Source organism: Wasmannia auropunctata, unplaced genomic scaffold (genome assembly GCF_000956235.1).
Source record: "Wasmannia auropunctata unplaced genomic scaffold, wasmannia.A_1.0 LD336078.1, whole genome shotgun sequence".
NCBI classification, from domain to species: domain Eukaryota; kingdom Metazoa; phylum Arthropoda; class Insecta; order Hymenoptera; family Formicidae; genus Wasmannia; species Wasmannia auropunctata.
Genome location: NW_012026812.1, coordinates 4004920 through 4022167, shown reverse-complemented (window position 1 = coordinate 4022167; position 17248 = coordinate 4004920). Strand labels below are relative to the sequence as shown.

The following is a 17248-nucleotide window of genomic DNA, read 5'->3' as shown; positions in this document are numbered from 1 at the left end:
AATGTTGCATATAAATTGATTTGATTGTTCATTTAAAAATTAATTATTAGACTTATTCCACGTATGAAGTTGCTTATTATTGCCAAAAGGACAAATTTAGAATTTAAAAAACTTGTGTTTCTTACATTTATACACATAAATATAATACTTGAACTGCTTTTCCTAACTTTATCTTTAAATCATTTTTACTCTTTTAAATTTTTAAATCTTTTATTATTTAAAAAATTGTGCGTATACATACATATACAGCGTCCGAACTAATAATATGTATAAGCACGACGTGATTCCTCGACGTGATGGAAAAATTTATTTTGTGTTTTTACTTGAACTCAGTAGTTTTTAAATGCCGTATAGACATTGTTTATAAACACGATACACTTTAAACATCGTTCGACGAACCGTATTTTGTTGACTGTAACAGCTGTATGCGTAAGTCGCGCGAATCTTCAAATTCGATTTTTTTCGAAAACTAAGTCGAAAATAAAAAAATTTTATTCTACATTTTGTTTGTTAAGGTATCAAATCAAGATAAAGAGTTGGGGAACATCATTAAGCGGGGCAAATCCGATGATGCACTTACCTCATTAGCAATTCACGCAAAGTCGCTAAGTCTAAGTAATGTACAGAAATTACGGGATATGCATACTTTAACAAACTTTTTAGTTGCACATTCAATCAATTTGATAGAGAAATATCCGACAGTAAGAGGAACCTGATGGATATATTCCAAAATGCGGTGTACCTTGTTTTAGATACACATCACAATTTACTGTAATAAACAAAATACAATCGTATAATGTAACGTATTTGATCGAACATTGACTTTTTGTCGAACATTGTCTTTTTAAGAAACCCATATGTTTGTATTTCGTATTAAGACATTTGAAGTGCATTTAAAAAGGTTTGTGAGTCATTCAATTAATTGTAATTAATTAATTAATTTTTCGCCATGCGTTTAACCGAAATAAATAAATTATACAAATTTTTTGTATCGAATCGTTTGTATTTTGTATGAAGAGTTATGAAGCATGATTAAAAAGATTTGTGAATCATCCAGATAATTTTAATTAAACATTTATAACCTACCACCGACGAGATACTCTTAAAGACTTAGCGGAGACTCGAACCCAACTTAGCAGAGACTCGAACCACATTTTAATGGAGATTTATTGAATTTATAATTCTCCCGCTGCACTTATAGCGTGCGCGCATTCGAACCTTACTTAGCGGAGACTCAAACCCCACTTAGCGAAGATTCGAACCTCACTTGTTGAAGACTTGTGGTCGGCACTGTCGGCAGCGAATCAGTCTGTCGAGAGTGTCGAGTGTCATTGAGTGTCGACGTCGTCGACGATGGTGCAGAGTGCGGCCTGTTGCCCTATTCAGAGAGGATCCTCTCTGCCCTATTGTTGACGCACGTCACAGCAGCTGCAATGGAAGCAGCATGTGAAATTACGCTTCTGTACAAACCCACCGGCTGCATCAAAAATTGGTATGAAGTGTACGATTGTCTAACCTCCTCGGTACCGCTTGTGTGTCGGACATGCTTGGCGCAGTTCTCTCTGCGATCACGGCCGCCCAGAATGGAGAAGAACTCTTGACGAAGGAACAGGTTACTTAACGAGCTCAAAAGCTTAAGGATTGATGCACCGGAAAGCATTGAGGCGATGCCTCTCAATCATATGTGCTGCCACTGGCAAGCCACTATCATGAGATCAGTGGAAAATCCGTATGAGGGAGGATTGTTTTATCTATATCTACAAGTACCGTTTAGGTATGTATTAAGCTTGCTCATTCTTTACAGTATTTTTTTATCTTTCTAATAAAATCTCTGAGAAAATGTTAAAATTTAATTGTAAAATTGAATTAAAATTTAATATTCTATGTATGTACTAATATACTATGTATGTATAACCACACTTCTTACAGTTATCCCATGTGCCCACCTGCAGTGAGATTTCTAACGAAAAAAACCTCACCCGAACGTACATTGAGGTACAGAGACGTTGATATTGATTATTGACTCGATACATCACAATTGGTCACTTGCTCTCATAATATCTAAAGTTCTTATCAGTATACAAAGTCTGCTTACAGATCTGTACTGTCATGTAAGTGTATCATTTTGGAATCAATCTATTCGATAAAAATATTTAATAAAATATTAACCCTAATTATTTATTTTAATTTTCAAAAATTTTCAATTTAATTTATAAATCGATATTATATATTAATGTATATTTATACACTTATCAAGACTAGCAATAATATATTTGAATTATTACTAATGTATGATTGTTATTAACAGGTGTGTATAGAACCAGAATTAGGGGAGATGTACATGAACGATCGCGAGAAATTCGAAGAGGTAGCAAGGACGTGGACATGGAGGTACGCAATGCACGATGTCGTAACACCACTCTAGTGCACGGTAATGTATAAATCACGATTAATCCGATATAAATAATGTATACCTATACTCCATTCACAGCACGAGCATGCCTGCCTCTCCACATATGGGTAGGATGGTAGGAAGAGTAGTACTTTCCAAGCATTCTGTGGAGGGAACATGCGCGAGACGTACGAATTTTCGTCGAATTTGGGTATGCTCTTACTGTGAACGGAGTATAGATACTAATTAGTAGATATCACATAAGCATATTTAATAAATTGATAATGAGATTTGTGATACATTGTGCTAGAAAAAACGAACGGATTTACTGAAAACGACTGTGTATTTATAGGAAATATTGTTAATCATGATCATATTGATCATGTATTAGTGAGATCAAATTCATAATGTTATTTCTATTATTGCAATTCGCGCGCGAAGACCAAATCCCACTCTCAATCTCATTCGCTTGATTCTGGGGCTACTGTTTTTTGGTTCTTTCTATTTTTACATCGAAATGTTTTCGTGCAATAACAATCTGATAAAGTTTCAATTATTCAAATGATTATTAAATCTCTTCAGTTATATTTTAAAATACTATAAAAATTTTGTTTAATTTGCCTATGACAGTTTATAAAGTTTTTTATAGTCTAGAGACTATTTCTTAAGCTTGCGATAAACGCAATTTTTGCAATTTTTGTTTGTTTGAATGTATATTATATATTTTAAAATATTATTTCAAATAAGTAATTAAACAATAAATATTTAATAAACATTTAATATTTTTTAATATAATAAATAATACAGTGTATAATGAAAAATAAATATAAAAAAATACTTAAGAAACATTGATCTATTTTGGAAAGGTTTATCAAATTTAATATGGTCCTTGTCTTCTAGTAAGGGATAGCACGGGCCAAGCATGAATTACAAAGTCGTGTAATGTGTAATTATGTATGCTTGCAATGTGTCACTATACTTGAATATCCACAGAAACTTAGGTTCATTTATTTGAGTTTATTAAATACAAAGGGATCAATTCTTCCTGTGAGGAGTCGTGAACATTTCAATGTAAGCGTAAATCGGATCGCGGCTATTAATATAGTTATAACAGATGTTAAATTAGAAAGCGAATAAAAAAATATTTTCTTATCATTTTTTTTATATTCTGCGATTAATGAGGCTGGAAGAGAACGATTGTATTTCACTGTTTTTCATGAATTTGTTTTCTGGTCTCCAGAATTATAAGTGTAAATAGCATCAGACGATCGTTCTCAGTTGTAATACCAGTCGTTTAACACCTGCGTTAGTTTAACCTTAGTTAGATTTAGTTATCAGGTCAAACTTCCATACTTTGTTTGGTCCAATTTCTGATACGTAAAGGGCTGTCCCATATGGGCATACAGCGATGGCGTGGGGCATTGTGAAAGACTGAGAAAAAATAGAATATATATTTTTTTTATTTAAAAAAATAGCAAAATATTATTGCGCATTGTTCAGATGTATATGTTAGATATCTATAATGTATGTATGGAAATTACGAAAACATAATACTTACTGAAGATTCTGGGCCCCAAAATCCGGTTACGTTCTGATTTAAGGGATCGATGGTGAAACCTTTAATTTGTACGTTTCTATATGTCATACCATTCACAGCATAAATAAAACCATCTGAAATTATTGATATAATAAAGACATTTATCTTGAAAAATGAAGTACTATTATAATATTGCTGATTTTTTTATTAATCAATATTTCTGACTTTATTTTTATTGTATGATTTATTTAATATTAGTATGGATTGGAATTTAACGAGATTGAAAGTGTATTTTTAATATACAGAAAATATAATTTATACACGAGAAGTTGCAGTTATCATGAATTACTTACGGTACGACGCAATTCCAAATATTCGACCAAAATGCGGATGATGAATCGAATAGGGGAGTTTTAAATTTTCACTCAATCCGGAAAACGTCACGTCCAGGCACACAATTCGCCAATTTTCTCGGTCAGCGATACATACTTGTCTATTTGGCAAAATTGTCAGGGCATGTGGGATTCTCAAAGTAAGCCAATCTACAATTGCAAATATATTAATTTTATTTAAATATTTAATAATAAAAAATATATTGAAAGTATATTTTTACAAAAGAAGAGAATGTGTTTCTATATAGACTTAAGAATTATTTTAGTACATGTAAGAATTTAAGATGGACATTATTAACATTATTTGATTAGTATATATTTAACGTACTTTCGTCAATAGTATATTTGGGATTGCCTCCTTTATCAAACAATACTATCCTATTGTTGCAATATCCGTCAGCGACAATGATTTCGCCAGTCGGTAAAACCGCTACTGAGGTTGGCTGGCAGAAATGATTTATGTCACTACCAGGCTCGAATCTTTGACCGAGGACCAGTTGAGGAACACCAGAAGCTGAGTACTATAATTTATACGGATATCAGCTTTTAATAAATTATTACTAAATAATAAATTTTCAGTTACTTGCCAATATACAATAATTTAAATATATGCGCATATTCATCGTTTATACATAATTATTACCAATGAAAACATTTGTGGTTTAGAATCTAAGATATTTCACAATTAAGTATAACGCAACATTTCATTTGTTTAAAGGCAAAATTTATGATCTATTATTATTTATTTTTTATCATTTATTAATTATAACAAAGGTTATTTATCTTTTTAATGTCCATTTTTTTATATGTATACCTTGAATACTTGATGGAGAGCAATATCAGTCAACCATATATTTCCAAAGGGATCAACATGAATTCCGTGTGGTAAATAAAACGTCTGATTTCCCCAACCATGAATAATATCACCGGTTTTAGAATCTAGCGTTAATACTGTATTATCACGAATGGGACCTCTGTATTTCTCTTGATATTCTGCATTCTCATTGAAGGTGCTAAAATTTCATCAAATCCCTTATTAATAAAACATTATGGAAATATTTCAAATTTAAATGGATTGTTCTGAAATATATATTTAGCATATTAAAAGTTAAAAGAATTAAATAAATCCGATCAGGGATACAGTTACTGAAATAAAATCAGCTCCAAAGCTATCACAGTTATTCTTTTTAAAAAAAGTGTTATAGTGCATATTTAAATACTTCAACAATCGTTGTTTTCCTTAGAAAGTTTGAAATTTATAAATTGTACGTTATGCTCTTTTGATTTTTATTCATTAATTTATTGATGACTTACTCGTAATTCCATATTCGATCTCCGCGATGAAAAATCAAGAGATTTCCACTCGGCTCTACCGCGACTCCGGAAACCTCACCAAGATTTTCGGGACTTCGCCAGAAATGATTTTCAACGGGATGCAGTGGCGCATTATGAGATTCCGAAAATGACTGATCCTGCATTTTTTACCGGAAAACAAACAAAAATAATCGTAAGTTTTATTTATCAATAACAGCTGGGCAGAATGAATGTATTACTTAAGATGGTCTGAAAATACGAACGGCTTACGAATATTGGCTTAAATCAGTGCAAAATTTAGAATTTCTAAATATTGCGACATGACAATTTATTAAGATAATATCAGATGTAAATTCAGTTACATACGTGAGAGAATCGGTAAAGATGAGCGTTAAATTTGTTGAAATTTCTTCCGTCGAAACCTTCTTCGCCGATATCGGACGAAACACCTTTAAATATCACTATTGCGAACACCGAGAGAACTAAAAGGAATCGGTTTTCTCCATCACTCGCCATCGCCTCTCTGCTCATCCATAAATCTCACAGTCGGCGGGATCTACTGAACAAGTGAAACAGTCCAAGCACTGCCAAGCACTAATCGATAACATGCGCAAGCGCTCGTCGAACTAAAATTGTCACAACTCGAGAATATAGATAGCTACCGATAGATTAATGCAACAAGTACGTAGCAAGGAAATGAATCGATTGCCCGACGTAATACGAAAACAAAAGAATTCAAGATTTCGATGTTGAAATACAGTGAGATCGAATCAAATGATGATCTGACTCGCCACCCGGTGGAATAATATATCAAAAACTATATATCTCTATAATTATTTTATGATAATTGGATCGAAATACGACAATTTTAATATATAAGATCGCTAGAACAAAAGGGATTATAATAAAACTGTAAAAAAATTATAGGGCGGCGTAGTAGGGATATAAATATATGAAAATATAACGTACATATAAGGTGAAGAATAATTGAACGTGAATTAAAATAATAAAAAACCGCCTTTTATAGAATTAATATAATGGCAGCCAATAATTTCTTCGAATTATTTTTTAATATTATTTATTTTGTAATAAAATTAACATTAGTTTTCTATTATAATTTTTAATTGCTTGTTAAAAATTTATTGTTTATTCGGCGCAGTGTAAGCGATTATATCTCACTTTAACTTGAATAAAATCAATTGTGTCTAGGAATAATGAAGGAAACGAACAGTCGATCGTGAATTCATTAATATGCAGAATAAATTGGATATACCGATGATTGATGAGAAACAGCTGTTGTGTCAGATGTCGTTCAAACTCAACTGGATCTGTGGAGGATTTTTGAAAAAGGATTCGCCGGTACAATCAGACAGGTGGGTGAAGATCGATATTCGCGCGCAGGTGTCCTGCTTACCGTCCCAGGAAAGTGGGTAGGAATGCCGGGTGATCGTATCCTGGAAACCATTGACGTCAGAGTTTTTATGTGTTCGCAAGATAATCAATAACTCTCAGTAATCTGTAGCATTGTTTGGTCCAGGCACGTACACAGAAAGAAACATGCTGTTGTGTTAACAGTATTAGCTAACAGCAACCTAATTAAAAATCATGCTGTTAATTCAATAAAGTATATTAATGGAGACAAATACGTCATGCTTGTTTTAATAAAATATTTATTTTATTAATGTACGTTATTAAATTAACAAGATTATTTTTGTTAGATGCTGTTAATATATATATATATATATAATTTTTTTCTGTGTACATAACACGTACTGTATGTGACAGACTTGAATTAAAATTTAGTTTGTTTGCGGTAATTTTAATTCTAATTTCTATTTTCGATAAGATTTTGGCTTACTGTACACTCGAATTTCAGTTACATTTTTGTAAATTATAATTAAATTATGAATGAGGAGGATATTATTATTATATTATTAAATGATATTTATAAAAACTAAAAACAAAATTAGTGTTTTAACAAGTTATGTGTAACCCTTACAGAAATTCAGTTTAATACTCAAAATAAGTAGTTAATTCCTATTTTCCAGTAATAAATCCAGTATTTCTGTAAGGAAAATCTATGTTAAGATAAATCTGTGGGACAAGTGAGTGGATTATTGAAAAATAATTACTCCATCAGAGCTTTATTAATAGCAACCATATACGACCATAACGAGTTTAATATAATACAGCAATTATAAATTCTTGGCAGCAAGTGTTCGTCAATGCGCTAATAATACAGCTATCACATTATTCTTCGAAATCCAAATGTCTTCGAAGAATACCATTCTTTGAATAATGTTCTCGTCTTCTTTTTAAGCAAAGCTGTTAATAAAAAATTACCTTTAGAACAATTGTGCCATGTTTTAACCGGTGAAATCTGCGAAACTCTAACGAGCACCGATTTTGATTTTAAACGGGAGATATTTGATTTCCATCGTATTGCCATCCCTGTGAAAAAAATCCATTAACATTAGTCGAAAATCATTCATTTCTGTGATGTATAATGAGTAACTGTTTAAAAATATTTGGATATTTTCTGCCATTTCTAGTTTGATTAAATGCTGAACAAAATTAAACAAAATAGAAAATAATTGATTTAAAGATGAAGTAACAACAAGAGAATTATTTCATATGAAAAATGTGTAAAGTTATAGTAGCAATACTAAAATACGTAAAATACTGAAAAAAAGATTGAAAAAATGATTATTATATTTCACTTACTTTATTTCGCGACTTTGCGAAATGGATTCTTATCGATTCTTTTTAATTCACCTTTCTTTCTTTGCAGGGCTGGCACTCGTAGCGTCGTTTATTTATCGATTTCGAGACTCAACGGTGTTTCCGGTTGGGTCCATATGTAGCCTGTGCGTGTCATACTGCAATGCGCGTCGTAATATCTTCCTGGTGCACGGCAATAGGACCATCTCGGGCAGCGACACCGGAATTTACTGTGAAATTCTTCCTTGCACACTTCGTTCCACCAGCAGATCCTCTGAGAAATTTGTTGTTAAATTTCGTTGTTTTAAATTCGAGAAAACATCATAGAAATATTTTCTTTTCGTTAAGTAATATAATTCGTACGTTATGATATAAAATAAGTACTTGTTTCTTTAATTTGATTTATTTGCCTACCTCGGCTAGATAGCCCCTTACACTTTGGTCACTGTAATTTCTCTTGGTAATTATGTGCCTGGCGTCCGCCGAATATACTCTCGTACATAACGCTAATATCAATAAAAAACATAACGTAATTCTGTCCTGGAAAAGAGTAATACACAATTTACGCTGTACATGAAATATGTATAAAGTTAATCGATTCATTTTCTCATTTCAAAAACAAGATATTAAATTTTTATTAAATTTCATTTCTACCAAAATTTATCGACTCTTTTTAGAGAATTTAATTTACATTTTCTCTTATCGAATTTCGAATGTGACAAATTATATTTATAGATAAATAAATTTTGCCATTAGTCTTCGGAGTAATTCGAATTTGCAACGTTTCGTTGATGAATAAATTCAGAATTTATAAAGAATTTTAGAAAAACTGTAGATTTTCTAAGCACTTCTGAATGTTTTAATTCATGTAAAAGTCTGAGAAATAAAAAAAAGGCATTCTGAAAAATCCTAAAATTTACATAGGAATTCTGAGAAATTACATGAAGAATTAGAAAAATTTTTGCCGGGATTGTTGACGTGCATCAAGGAAACCGAGAAAATTCGTCGATTTTACATTTTCGCATGTTAATATATGCACTTACATTTTCCCTCATCTCTCTGCCTCGCCTCGCAACAGCCTTATTCTCGACTCTTGATTACATGCAAAAAATGCGAAGAGGGTGGTGAGCCCACGCGAGCTACATTTGCCCGTCGCGGTGTTACTCGCTGTGTTATCCCTACGCGATGCAGTTCCTGAGAGAAGGAGCAAGTGACGTCGGGCATGCGTACGCTCGTCCGGTACGCTCGCTGTGACACCGTTAAGGGTAGGTCAGCCTCTCTCTTTCTCCTATCCCCTTTCTCTTTCTCTCATTCCGTACAATTCCGTATGGCGATCGATCGAGCTTGTGACGCACGGATGCAATCTCTTGGTAGAAAGCTAAAACGACAATGTACTGAAATAGCACAAAGACACTGTGTAAATATACATTTTGTAAGAAAATTGAAGGAGAATATACGGAATTTATAATTATATTTGATTGCTTAACATTTTGAAATTTATTTCTAAAGAGATTATGTATTTAACTTTACAGATTCTCCTGGAATTTTTCTTTACGGAAAATATATAAGACTACAAATACATACCGCAAAGTATATATAATGAGCTGCGTACGTACCTAATTTATTGACTATACATTTAAATCTGCGTACAGCATTATAGTTTTGAAAAGTGCGCCGAAATTTGAGTCAAATTTTGTTGCGCCGCACACTGGCCGTAAGGCGAACTAGGTTTGCCGACACCATCGACGGACGACGCTGCCGACAGTCGTTCCAGAATTGTTCCATATGATCAGCTGTTTCGCGTCCAATTTATTATTTGTTATATTTTTGCGAACGGAATGGCGTCTCGCGCGTTACTGCAACAATGTGCGAGTGGAATTTGCAGGAGCAGTCCTGGGTATCTCGCTTTGTTCATTTTCTAGGCAAATGATAATGAAAGATAGACATAGGACATAACCTCGAAATTTTACATAACAGATCTACTAGATCCGTTTTAATTATACTAAATATTATTTCAATGCGTAGTATATTCAAGCTGAAACTATAAAATTTCTTGATGCACGCGCAATAAAGCCAAATATATTCAATTTTAATACGAGTTGAAGAATCGATGACAACCCATCTCTAAATCGTTGGATACACTGTTCCTAAATTCTGTTTTTATTTTTTAAAATTAAAATGCAATAGCAGAGCATGTAACGTTAGCTTATAAAGAATTATTGAAAAGACGAGTTTACAAGTTATAGAAGTTTTGTTTCTTGCAGATTGAGCAGATTATTTTCAAGTAAAGGCTCAGAAGTAGAAAAGAAACCTGACATAGCGCAGCGTAAGAATCTTCAAGAGACTATACAATCACAAGAGGAGGCCAAGTACGTGCAAGCCTTGAAAAGCACAATCACTGTAGCTGAAGAAGACGTTGGTTACGTGTCCGGTGTTCCTGAGGAACACATCAAGACGCGCAAAGTACGGATTTATCAGCCTGCCAAAAGTGCTATGCAATCGGGAACGAATAATATTCACCTTTGGCAAATGGATTTCGATACACGCGAACGCTGGGAGAATCCATTGATGGGATGGACTTCCAGGTAAATATTAATGTGTTTAAGTTTATGTTTTATATACATATAAGCCATACAAATTGTGATATATTTGAGCCACTTCTGGTATTTGGTATCTATTGTATACAGTAATGCATATAACATATATATTTATATGCATGATATAATAATGTTTATGTATTTTTGATGCAGTGGAGATCCTATGTCAAATATCAAAGTTGATTTTGCGACAAAGGAAGAGGCGATTGCTCACTGCAAAAAGATGGGATGGGATTACTACGTGCAAAAGCCAAATGTTAGTCAGCCGAAACCTCGTAGCTACGGGATGAACTTCTCTTGGAACAAACGTACCCGAGTTTCGACTAAATAATCCACTCAAGTTAATCACTCGTAAGTTCAGGCAATAGCAACGATTGTTGCTATTTGATTGTTGATTGTAGTCATTTAAAAAATTCTGAAATAAGTATGTATCATAATGCAAATAAATGTATATATATTTAGCGTAATGTATTTCAGTTTAAATTCGATATATATAGGTATATATATCTTTTTGCCTATTCCTTAATGTTTGAATACATTAAATAAATTTATTTACATTTTGGCTTGTATGTTACACTTGTTCTAATTATATTAATAATGTAAGTAATATCGCGGGTATGTTTGAAAATCTATACGATTACCTAAGTATTGAGGAAGATCTTGGGCGGAAACAATGACATATGTTTCAGCGAAGATAACAACAGCCCGATAACATTTTAACATTTCTAGTTATATTTCGTTTGTATTATTATTTATAATTATATACTACAATATTGTTAACAACGTTGTGTATTGACGAGTTTGCGCGCCTTCGAGTCAGGCGGAGCGAAATGAGAAGTTATCATACAATACACGTTCGAATTCAAGACTGATCTAAAATTATCGAAGATCATGTTAGAACATCTCGGTGTCGTATCGAAAAATGCGAATCTCCCTTCGAGCCCGTTGCATTAATGCCTTCCGTGTGATTTTACATTCTCGTGGTCAACTAAGCTTTCTTTCTGCTTAAAGGATATATTGCAATTATCACCGTTCCTTTCAGCCAATTATGCTGTACACATAATTGGAAAAAACGACTCAGATGTTTAGTATATATTGACGCAGAAATAGTCAACATTAGAAGTTGAAAAATCGGCGAATTACATTTCAAATGTGTATCAGGATAACAAATGAGAGGCTAATATAATATCTCTTGCTTAATTTCGCCGACCGAGTTTCACTCAAAAGAGATTATATTTCACGATTAATCGTCATGATATTTTATATAAAAATTTTTCAGAATTTTCTTATTATCAATGGCAAACAATATATTGCTTTATATTGAAAACATCGTCGTAATCTGGAAAGGAACAGGAAATTGCTGCTATTTATTAGTTGACCGAGGCCGTTACTGCAAACGGACCCTTAATTATTTATAATTAAGATATAAAGCGAAGGAAAGAACGTGCTCAATCGTATCCTCATGAGAGTGAAATATGAGAAATGGCCTGTGATGTTATTATCGCATAAGAAAGTATAGGATGGCAAGAGGAAAATTATAAGAGAAAACAAGTTGAGGGTTGTGATTGAGAATCTCTAAGAGAAGCGTTTAAATACCGTTAAATCATGTAAAACATTTCAAGATATCTGTTAATCTTTCCAAATATTTCGTGCGTCTTGCGAAAGATAGGATAAATTCGAAGAAATCTCGTCAATTTATTCGAAAAAATTCAATTTTAAATCGCTAATTTAGAGAACTGTTCGTGTAGCTGAATTTTCTTTAATTCATCTCGTTCTTTTTGCAATGAAGGTCTGTATTTTTTTTACAAGACGCGAGCAAAAGACATTGTTTTAATATGAAACGACGATATTATTGATTAAATCATAAAATATTTTAAGCTCATAAGCTCAGTATATAAGTCCGACGTGTACTTAAATTCATTTCACGCAGATTTTCCTTTTTTATCATGCCTCTCATTTTCGATTTTCATAATAAGTTTCTTTCACACAGAATAATTTTTGTTTATTCCCGTGAAAAATGCGAATCAAAATAAAAATTTGTGAAAATTTCTTTCATTTTTTTATATATAAAAAGCTACATATTAATTTTATTTGGCTACTTTTTTGCGTTGAATTTTTTTCAACAAAATATAAGGGGTCGATTAAGGAGTCAGAAGTCAATCTTTTCTACTAGTGTGTTTTTGAATATTAACACTTGAATAGGAATCGAAAAATATTACAAAAGAATTCAAAACAAATGTTGAAACTAATTTCCAATATTGAAAATCAAATGTCCAAGTTTCCGCACATACATTCCAGTCTTTTCTTTTCGTCTACTTTGCCACAAAGACGCATTTCTGAGGCGATATCGGGGATTTGCGATCGAGAGCAACGGATTATCTAAACGGGTGTACCTAATATATAATTTCTCACATTTCGAAGAAGCAGCCGCGTTGTAATCGCACCTTTATCGAGCAGCTCTCGCTTCTTGCAGAGAGACTTCGCGCCTTCACGTCCCAATCAGATACTTTAAAGACACTAACGGCTTATATATATGTATTGTATACCCTATGTAATTTTCTCTGTGCAATTATATTTGAATATACAATTTATAAAGTAACTTGCGATAGAGAGATCATTCCCTTGTCTCGCGATTTTAAAGCTCGGCGGCAGGCGAAAATTCCCCGATGAAAACGGCCGGAGTTCCCCGATCTCAAGCAGGAAATAAGCGAGAGAAAAACTGATTCGTGAAAATGTAAAGAAAAGCTTTCATCCTTGCGAATCCTCTCTCTCTCTCTCTCTCTCTCTCTCACATACACACACACACACACACACACACACACACACACACGCACGCACGCACGCACACACACGCACGCGCGCACGCACGCATAGAATGTGATCCTAAAAATTACTGCGATATTATAACAGCGATACAAACCGCCGTCTCATTTTATATGTGTATATGTATATATCTATACATGGATAATTATCGTATGCGTGTGGTATGGTTTACATACACTTGTAATATACATACATACATACATATTGTACATATATATATATATATATGTATATTATTGGTATATGAATGTTATATTAGTGAATATGAGAGTATGTGTAGGCTCTTGAGCGTAACGCAATTATTTATCCGCGCACGTTTGCGGACATGTGATCAGAAAGGCTAGTCGTAATTTTCTAATATGCGGGATATGATCTCTCCTGCACTAGGGTGGAGCCACCCCCGCATGATTGTATAGTTCGCCGTAGGAGACGCGGCTCCCTGAAAGAGGCGGTTGGTACATGTATTTCCGGTTTGTTCCATCGTTCTGCGACGGGACAGTGTACCTCGCAGTTTTTCTCGTCCTATACCTAAGTATATACAAGCGATGTATGTGGGTTATACATATGGGACGAGAATCGCGCGCCCGCGAACGCTTTACCGCATAAAATTGCATATAATCACGGCGCGCTCGTTCAATCCTTTGTAGCTGTACTTTGTCGTGCCCTTTGCATTTAAACTGAGATAAGTATACACATTGGAGAAAGGAAAAAGAAAGATGGATTTTGATTTGGAGTTTTTCTAAAAATAAAGAGTGTCTTTAACCCGGGAATGTCTTTAATTTTAGGATAATTTTTACAACAGCGAAAAAATGAAACTCATTTTCATAAAATTCTCATATATATTTTATAATAGTTTAAATTTACGAAGATTTTTGAAAGGATAAGTCATGCTTCAATCACTTACATGCAAATGTCGATAGGCTCAGAACCGTAATAAAAAATTCCCCAAGAAGTGCTTTAAGGAATGCAACTTTGCGTGGTAAGAATTTTCAACGCACATAATAAGCACGTACGCAATTGTGTTTGTTTTCTTTTTTCTTTTTTCTAATGTGTAATTATTTCTCGCTATCAAAACGCTGTTATACATAATTAAAACTTCGTATTCGCTTTGACATGATCACCCAATGATGGACTTTCCTCTTTGTTTTTCACTCGTTCACGCGCGCACGCTCTCTCTCTCTCTCTCTCTCTCTCTCTCTCTTTCTCTCTCTCTCTCGTACGTGTGTATGTATAATTTTTAATTGACGTATGTTTTATCGTATATACTATATGTGCCTCGTGAAAACCAGCTCCCGAGAATCCCGGAGCCGTTCGCCGAATCTTTGAAATACCAAGACATTCTTCGTTTTTAAAACTCTTCTCCAGAAAAAAGACAAAGAGAACAATTCTCCATCTACCTTCCTGTTTTCCTTCCTGTTTTTCTCGCGCGACTTAGCAGAATGGTTATCTGAATAAGCAGTTATCAAATCAACAAAGATCCTACGACCATCCTTTAATTTCTCTTCTCTTCGAATTGGTCAAGAACCATCGCCAAACATACAACGTTCTCATCCGACACTTCGACGACGCATACGCACTCGCATACATTCACACGCACAACGCAATATACGCTCTTCGTCCTTGAGGAGATTCGCCCCGGAAAAGCCATGCGGATTATCGCCCTATCTAGAATTAGATCTGTGTGAAAAGTCTCTACATATATGTATATAATATACGTTCTACGTATGTATTATCACTGAGTCGCGCCGCTGTCGCTGTCCGGCGTGGTGACCGTCGACTGGGATCAGCTGTCGTCCGGTGTGTCCTGGTACTCCTCGCTTTCCCTGTGCACCAACACGTGCACCACCGTCGCCTCCGACTGCTGTCTGATCAGCGGCGGTCTCGAAGGCGGAGCCGTGTTTTCCGGGCTGGGCTCTGTCACCAGAATACTCACGTCGCTACTCTCGATCGGCAGCTGCACCGGCTCCGCCGGCGGTGCCCGCCGTCTCAGGCTGCCGCATCGCCGGTTGAACGCCTCTTTGATGTCCCGCTGCAGCGTGTTTAGCGAGAGGGTGGTACCGCTAGGCCGCAGGGAGCTACGCTTCGAGGTCGGCGGGCTGAGCACATCCTCCTCCGGATACTTCTCCACTGCGTCCTGCCGGCCCAGCGATCTGCGGGCACGTTAAGAGAACGAACCGTTGTTAACGTCCTCACTTTTTGTACAGTGATACACTGTTTCTCAGTGTACGATATTTTTGCAGGATTCGAGTTTATTCTCTACGAGTCCAATTTTCGAAGATAACAAGATTTTTGTAATCGTGAGATATTGGGAGAATGTCGCGTGAGATAAATAATGAATTATAATTGAATGTATTTTGTGAAGAAAACTTCTGCACGTACGATTATAATTTATAGAAAGCAATCTCCGAATATAAAAAATAATGTAATAAATAAAACAGCAACGGTATACTCCTTGCAATAAGATGTTTCTTCATTTATGCAAGATTGGATTTTCTACTACTGGGGTTATTACATATATGTAACATGCAAAAAATTCGAAATTGCACATCGTGACTGAAAAAAATGTCTTTTTTTAAACCTACTGGAAGTAGGACATAATTAAAATTATGCCATATCTAAATGTCATTAATAAGCCATGATAATCAACGTAGTAATAATAATAGCAACTTTTTTATAACTACAGTTATAAATCGATAAGCATGGTAATGAATTATAATTGTGCAATGAATTATTACGAGAGTATAGATTATGCAAAACGAGCTTCTATTATCTTCTAATCTCTGCTAATGTATTTACTAGTCCGCTAAAACTTTCACATTGTACTTTTAGCGTTTACAACGCTGTAGCGTACTGATTTCATTGCTACGAATTAAATGGCGAATCTATGTATATTTCCTGCCGATGAATACGTGATACTTCAACCACTAATTGAAATCTCAGTTCTCATTTCATATAGCATCATACAAACCAAGTGCTAAAATTTTTTAAAAGAGTTTTAAGTATACGTTTACTTTTACCTGCTCGTTTTCTTGCCTGAGGAGTTTTGAAAGGGAAAGAGACTAGATTAATTTTATGTATTATATTAGGTGTGTGATATGTATAAAAATTAATTATTAATTACTACACTTATATCAGTAATTCATACAACTGTATTAATATGTACAAACTCCTCAGGCTGATACGCGATCTTATCCTTCACACAATTAATTGAAATTAAATTTAAAATAAATATTCTCTCTATAGCAACTGTCTCTTTGTTAAATTATTTAATATTTCACATAGTGTTACATAAATTAATTCGCGAAATGATACATTTGCATAATCTAATTGAAAAAGTTAGTAGAGAGATGGACATTTAACATGGTTCATCTCAATCGGCATATAAATTGAGCAATCTAAATCAATTTAATGCGAAAAAATAATTAACGTAAGAGAGATTCTTGAATATAATTTTAAGAATTATCTTGTGTTG

General features: G+C 34.0%; 6 protein-coding genes and 1 long non-coding RNA gene across 9 annotated transcripts in view; 4 read left to right on the top strand and 3 right to left on the bottom strand.

Annotated features, from left to right (window-relative positions):
• The window catches only part of LOC105449006, a 1273-nt gene extending 217 nt beyond the window's left edge, over nt 1–1056 (top strand). The window contains exon 2 of the mRNA XM_011687960.1: nt 516–1056. Within this exon, the coding sequence (XP_011686262.1) occupies nt 516–716 (201 nt within the window). The 3' untranslated portion in view covers nt 717–1056. The remainder of the gene's footprint in view (nt 1–515) is intronic.
• A 444-nt stretch (nt 1057–1500) lies between these two features.
• LOC105449002 (ubiquitin-conjugating enzyme E2 8-like) lies at nt 1501–3143 on the top strand. Its single transcript, XM_011687955.1, is given in 5 exon segments — nt 1501–1774; nt 1930–2017; nt 2019–2111; nt 2309–2391; nt 2492–3143. Coding segments are annotated over 5 exon segments (522 nt in total). The 5' UTR covers nt 1501–1667; the 3' UTR covers nt 2643–3143.
• Nucleotides 3144–3376: 233 nt separating this feature from the next.
• Nucleotides 3377–6993, bottom strand: LOC105449003 (peptidyl-alpha-hydroxyglycine alpha-amidating lyase 2). 2 transcript variants are annotated; one of them, XM_011687957.1, is made up of 8 exons: nt 6909–6993; nt 6002–6194; nt 5636–5793; nt 5136–5334; nt 4650–4842; nt 4283–4471; nt 3951–4063; nt 3377–3823 (listed from the first exon to the last, which is right to left on the bottom strand). In XM_011687957.1, the coding sequence occupies exons 2-8, from the start codon at nt 6164–6166 to the stop codon at nt 3710–3712; spliced, it is 1131 nt and encodes a 376-aa protein (XP_011686259.1). In that variant the 5' UTR covers nt 6167–6194; nt 6909–6993; the 3' UTR covers nt 3377–3709. The 2 variants fall into 2 exon arrangements, with proteins under 2 accessions (XP_011686259.1, XP_011686258.1); XM_011687956.1 differs by having other exon boundaries at nt 6002–6191; nt 6909–6985.
• LOC105449004 lies at nt 5121–8513 on the top strand. The gene is made up of 4 exons (XR_974295.1): nt 5121–5206; nt 5675–5828; nt 6845–7008; nt 8427–8513. It is a non-coding gene; the product is annotated as an uncharacterized LOC105449004 (long non-coding RNA).
• On the bottom strand, nt 7763–9542 carry LOC105449005. 2 transcript variants are annotated; one of them, XR_974296.1, is made up of 4 exons: nt 9400–9541; nt 8771–8896; nt 8360–8630; nt 7763–8086 (listed from the first exon to the last, which is right to left on the bottom strand). XR_974296.1 is itself a non-coding variant. In XM_011687958.1 (4 exons), exons 1-3 carry the CDS (start codon nt 9409–9411, stop codon nt 8448–8450), a joined length of 321 nt encoding a protein of 106 aa, XP_011686260.1. In that variant the 5' UTR covers nt 9412–9542; the 3' UTR covers nt 7763–8086; nt 8411–8447. The 2 variants fall into 2 exon arrangements, 1 of the variants encoding a protein (XP_011686260.1); XM_011687958.1 differs by having other exon boundaries at nt 8411–8630; nt 9400–9542.
• Nucleotides 9543–10076: 534 nt separating this feature from the next.
• Nucleotides 10077–11424, top strand: LOC105449001 (NADH dehydrogenase [ubiquinone] iron-sulfur protein 4, mitochondrial). Its single transcript, XM_011687954.1, has 3 exons — nt 10077–10253; nt 10621–10941; nt 11107–11424. Exons 1-3 carry the CDS (start codon nt 10195–10197, stop codon nt 11282–11284), a joined length of 558 nt encoding a protein of 185 aa, XP_011686256.1. The 5' UTR covers nt 10077–10194; the 3' UTR covers nt 11285–11424.
• A 3560-nt stretch (nt 11425–14984) lies between these two features.
• Nucleotides 14985–17248, bottom strand: part of LOC105448996 (sodium channel protein 60E) — an 82738-nt gene continuing 80474 nt past the window's right edge. The window contains exon 21 of the mRNA XM_011687942.1: nt 14985–15926. Coding sequence (XP_011686244.1) covers nt 15560–15926 — 367 coding nt within the window. The 3' untranslated portion in view covers nt 14985–15559. The remainder of the gene's footprint in view (nt 15927–17248) is intronic.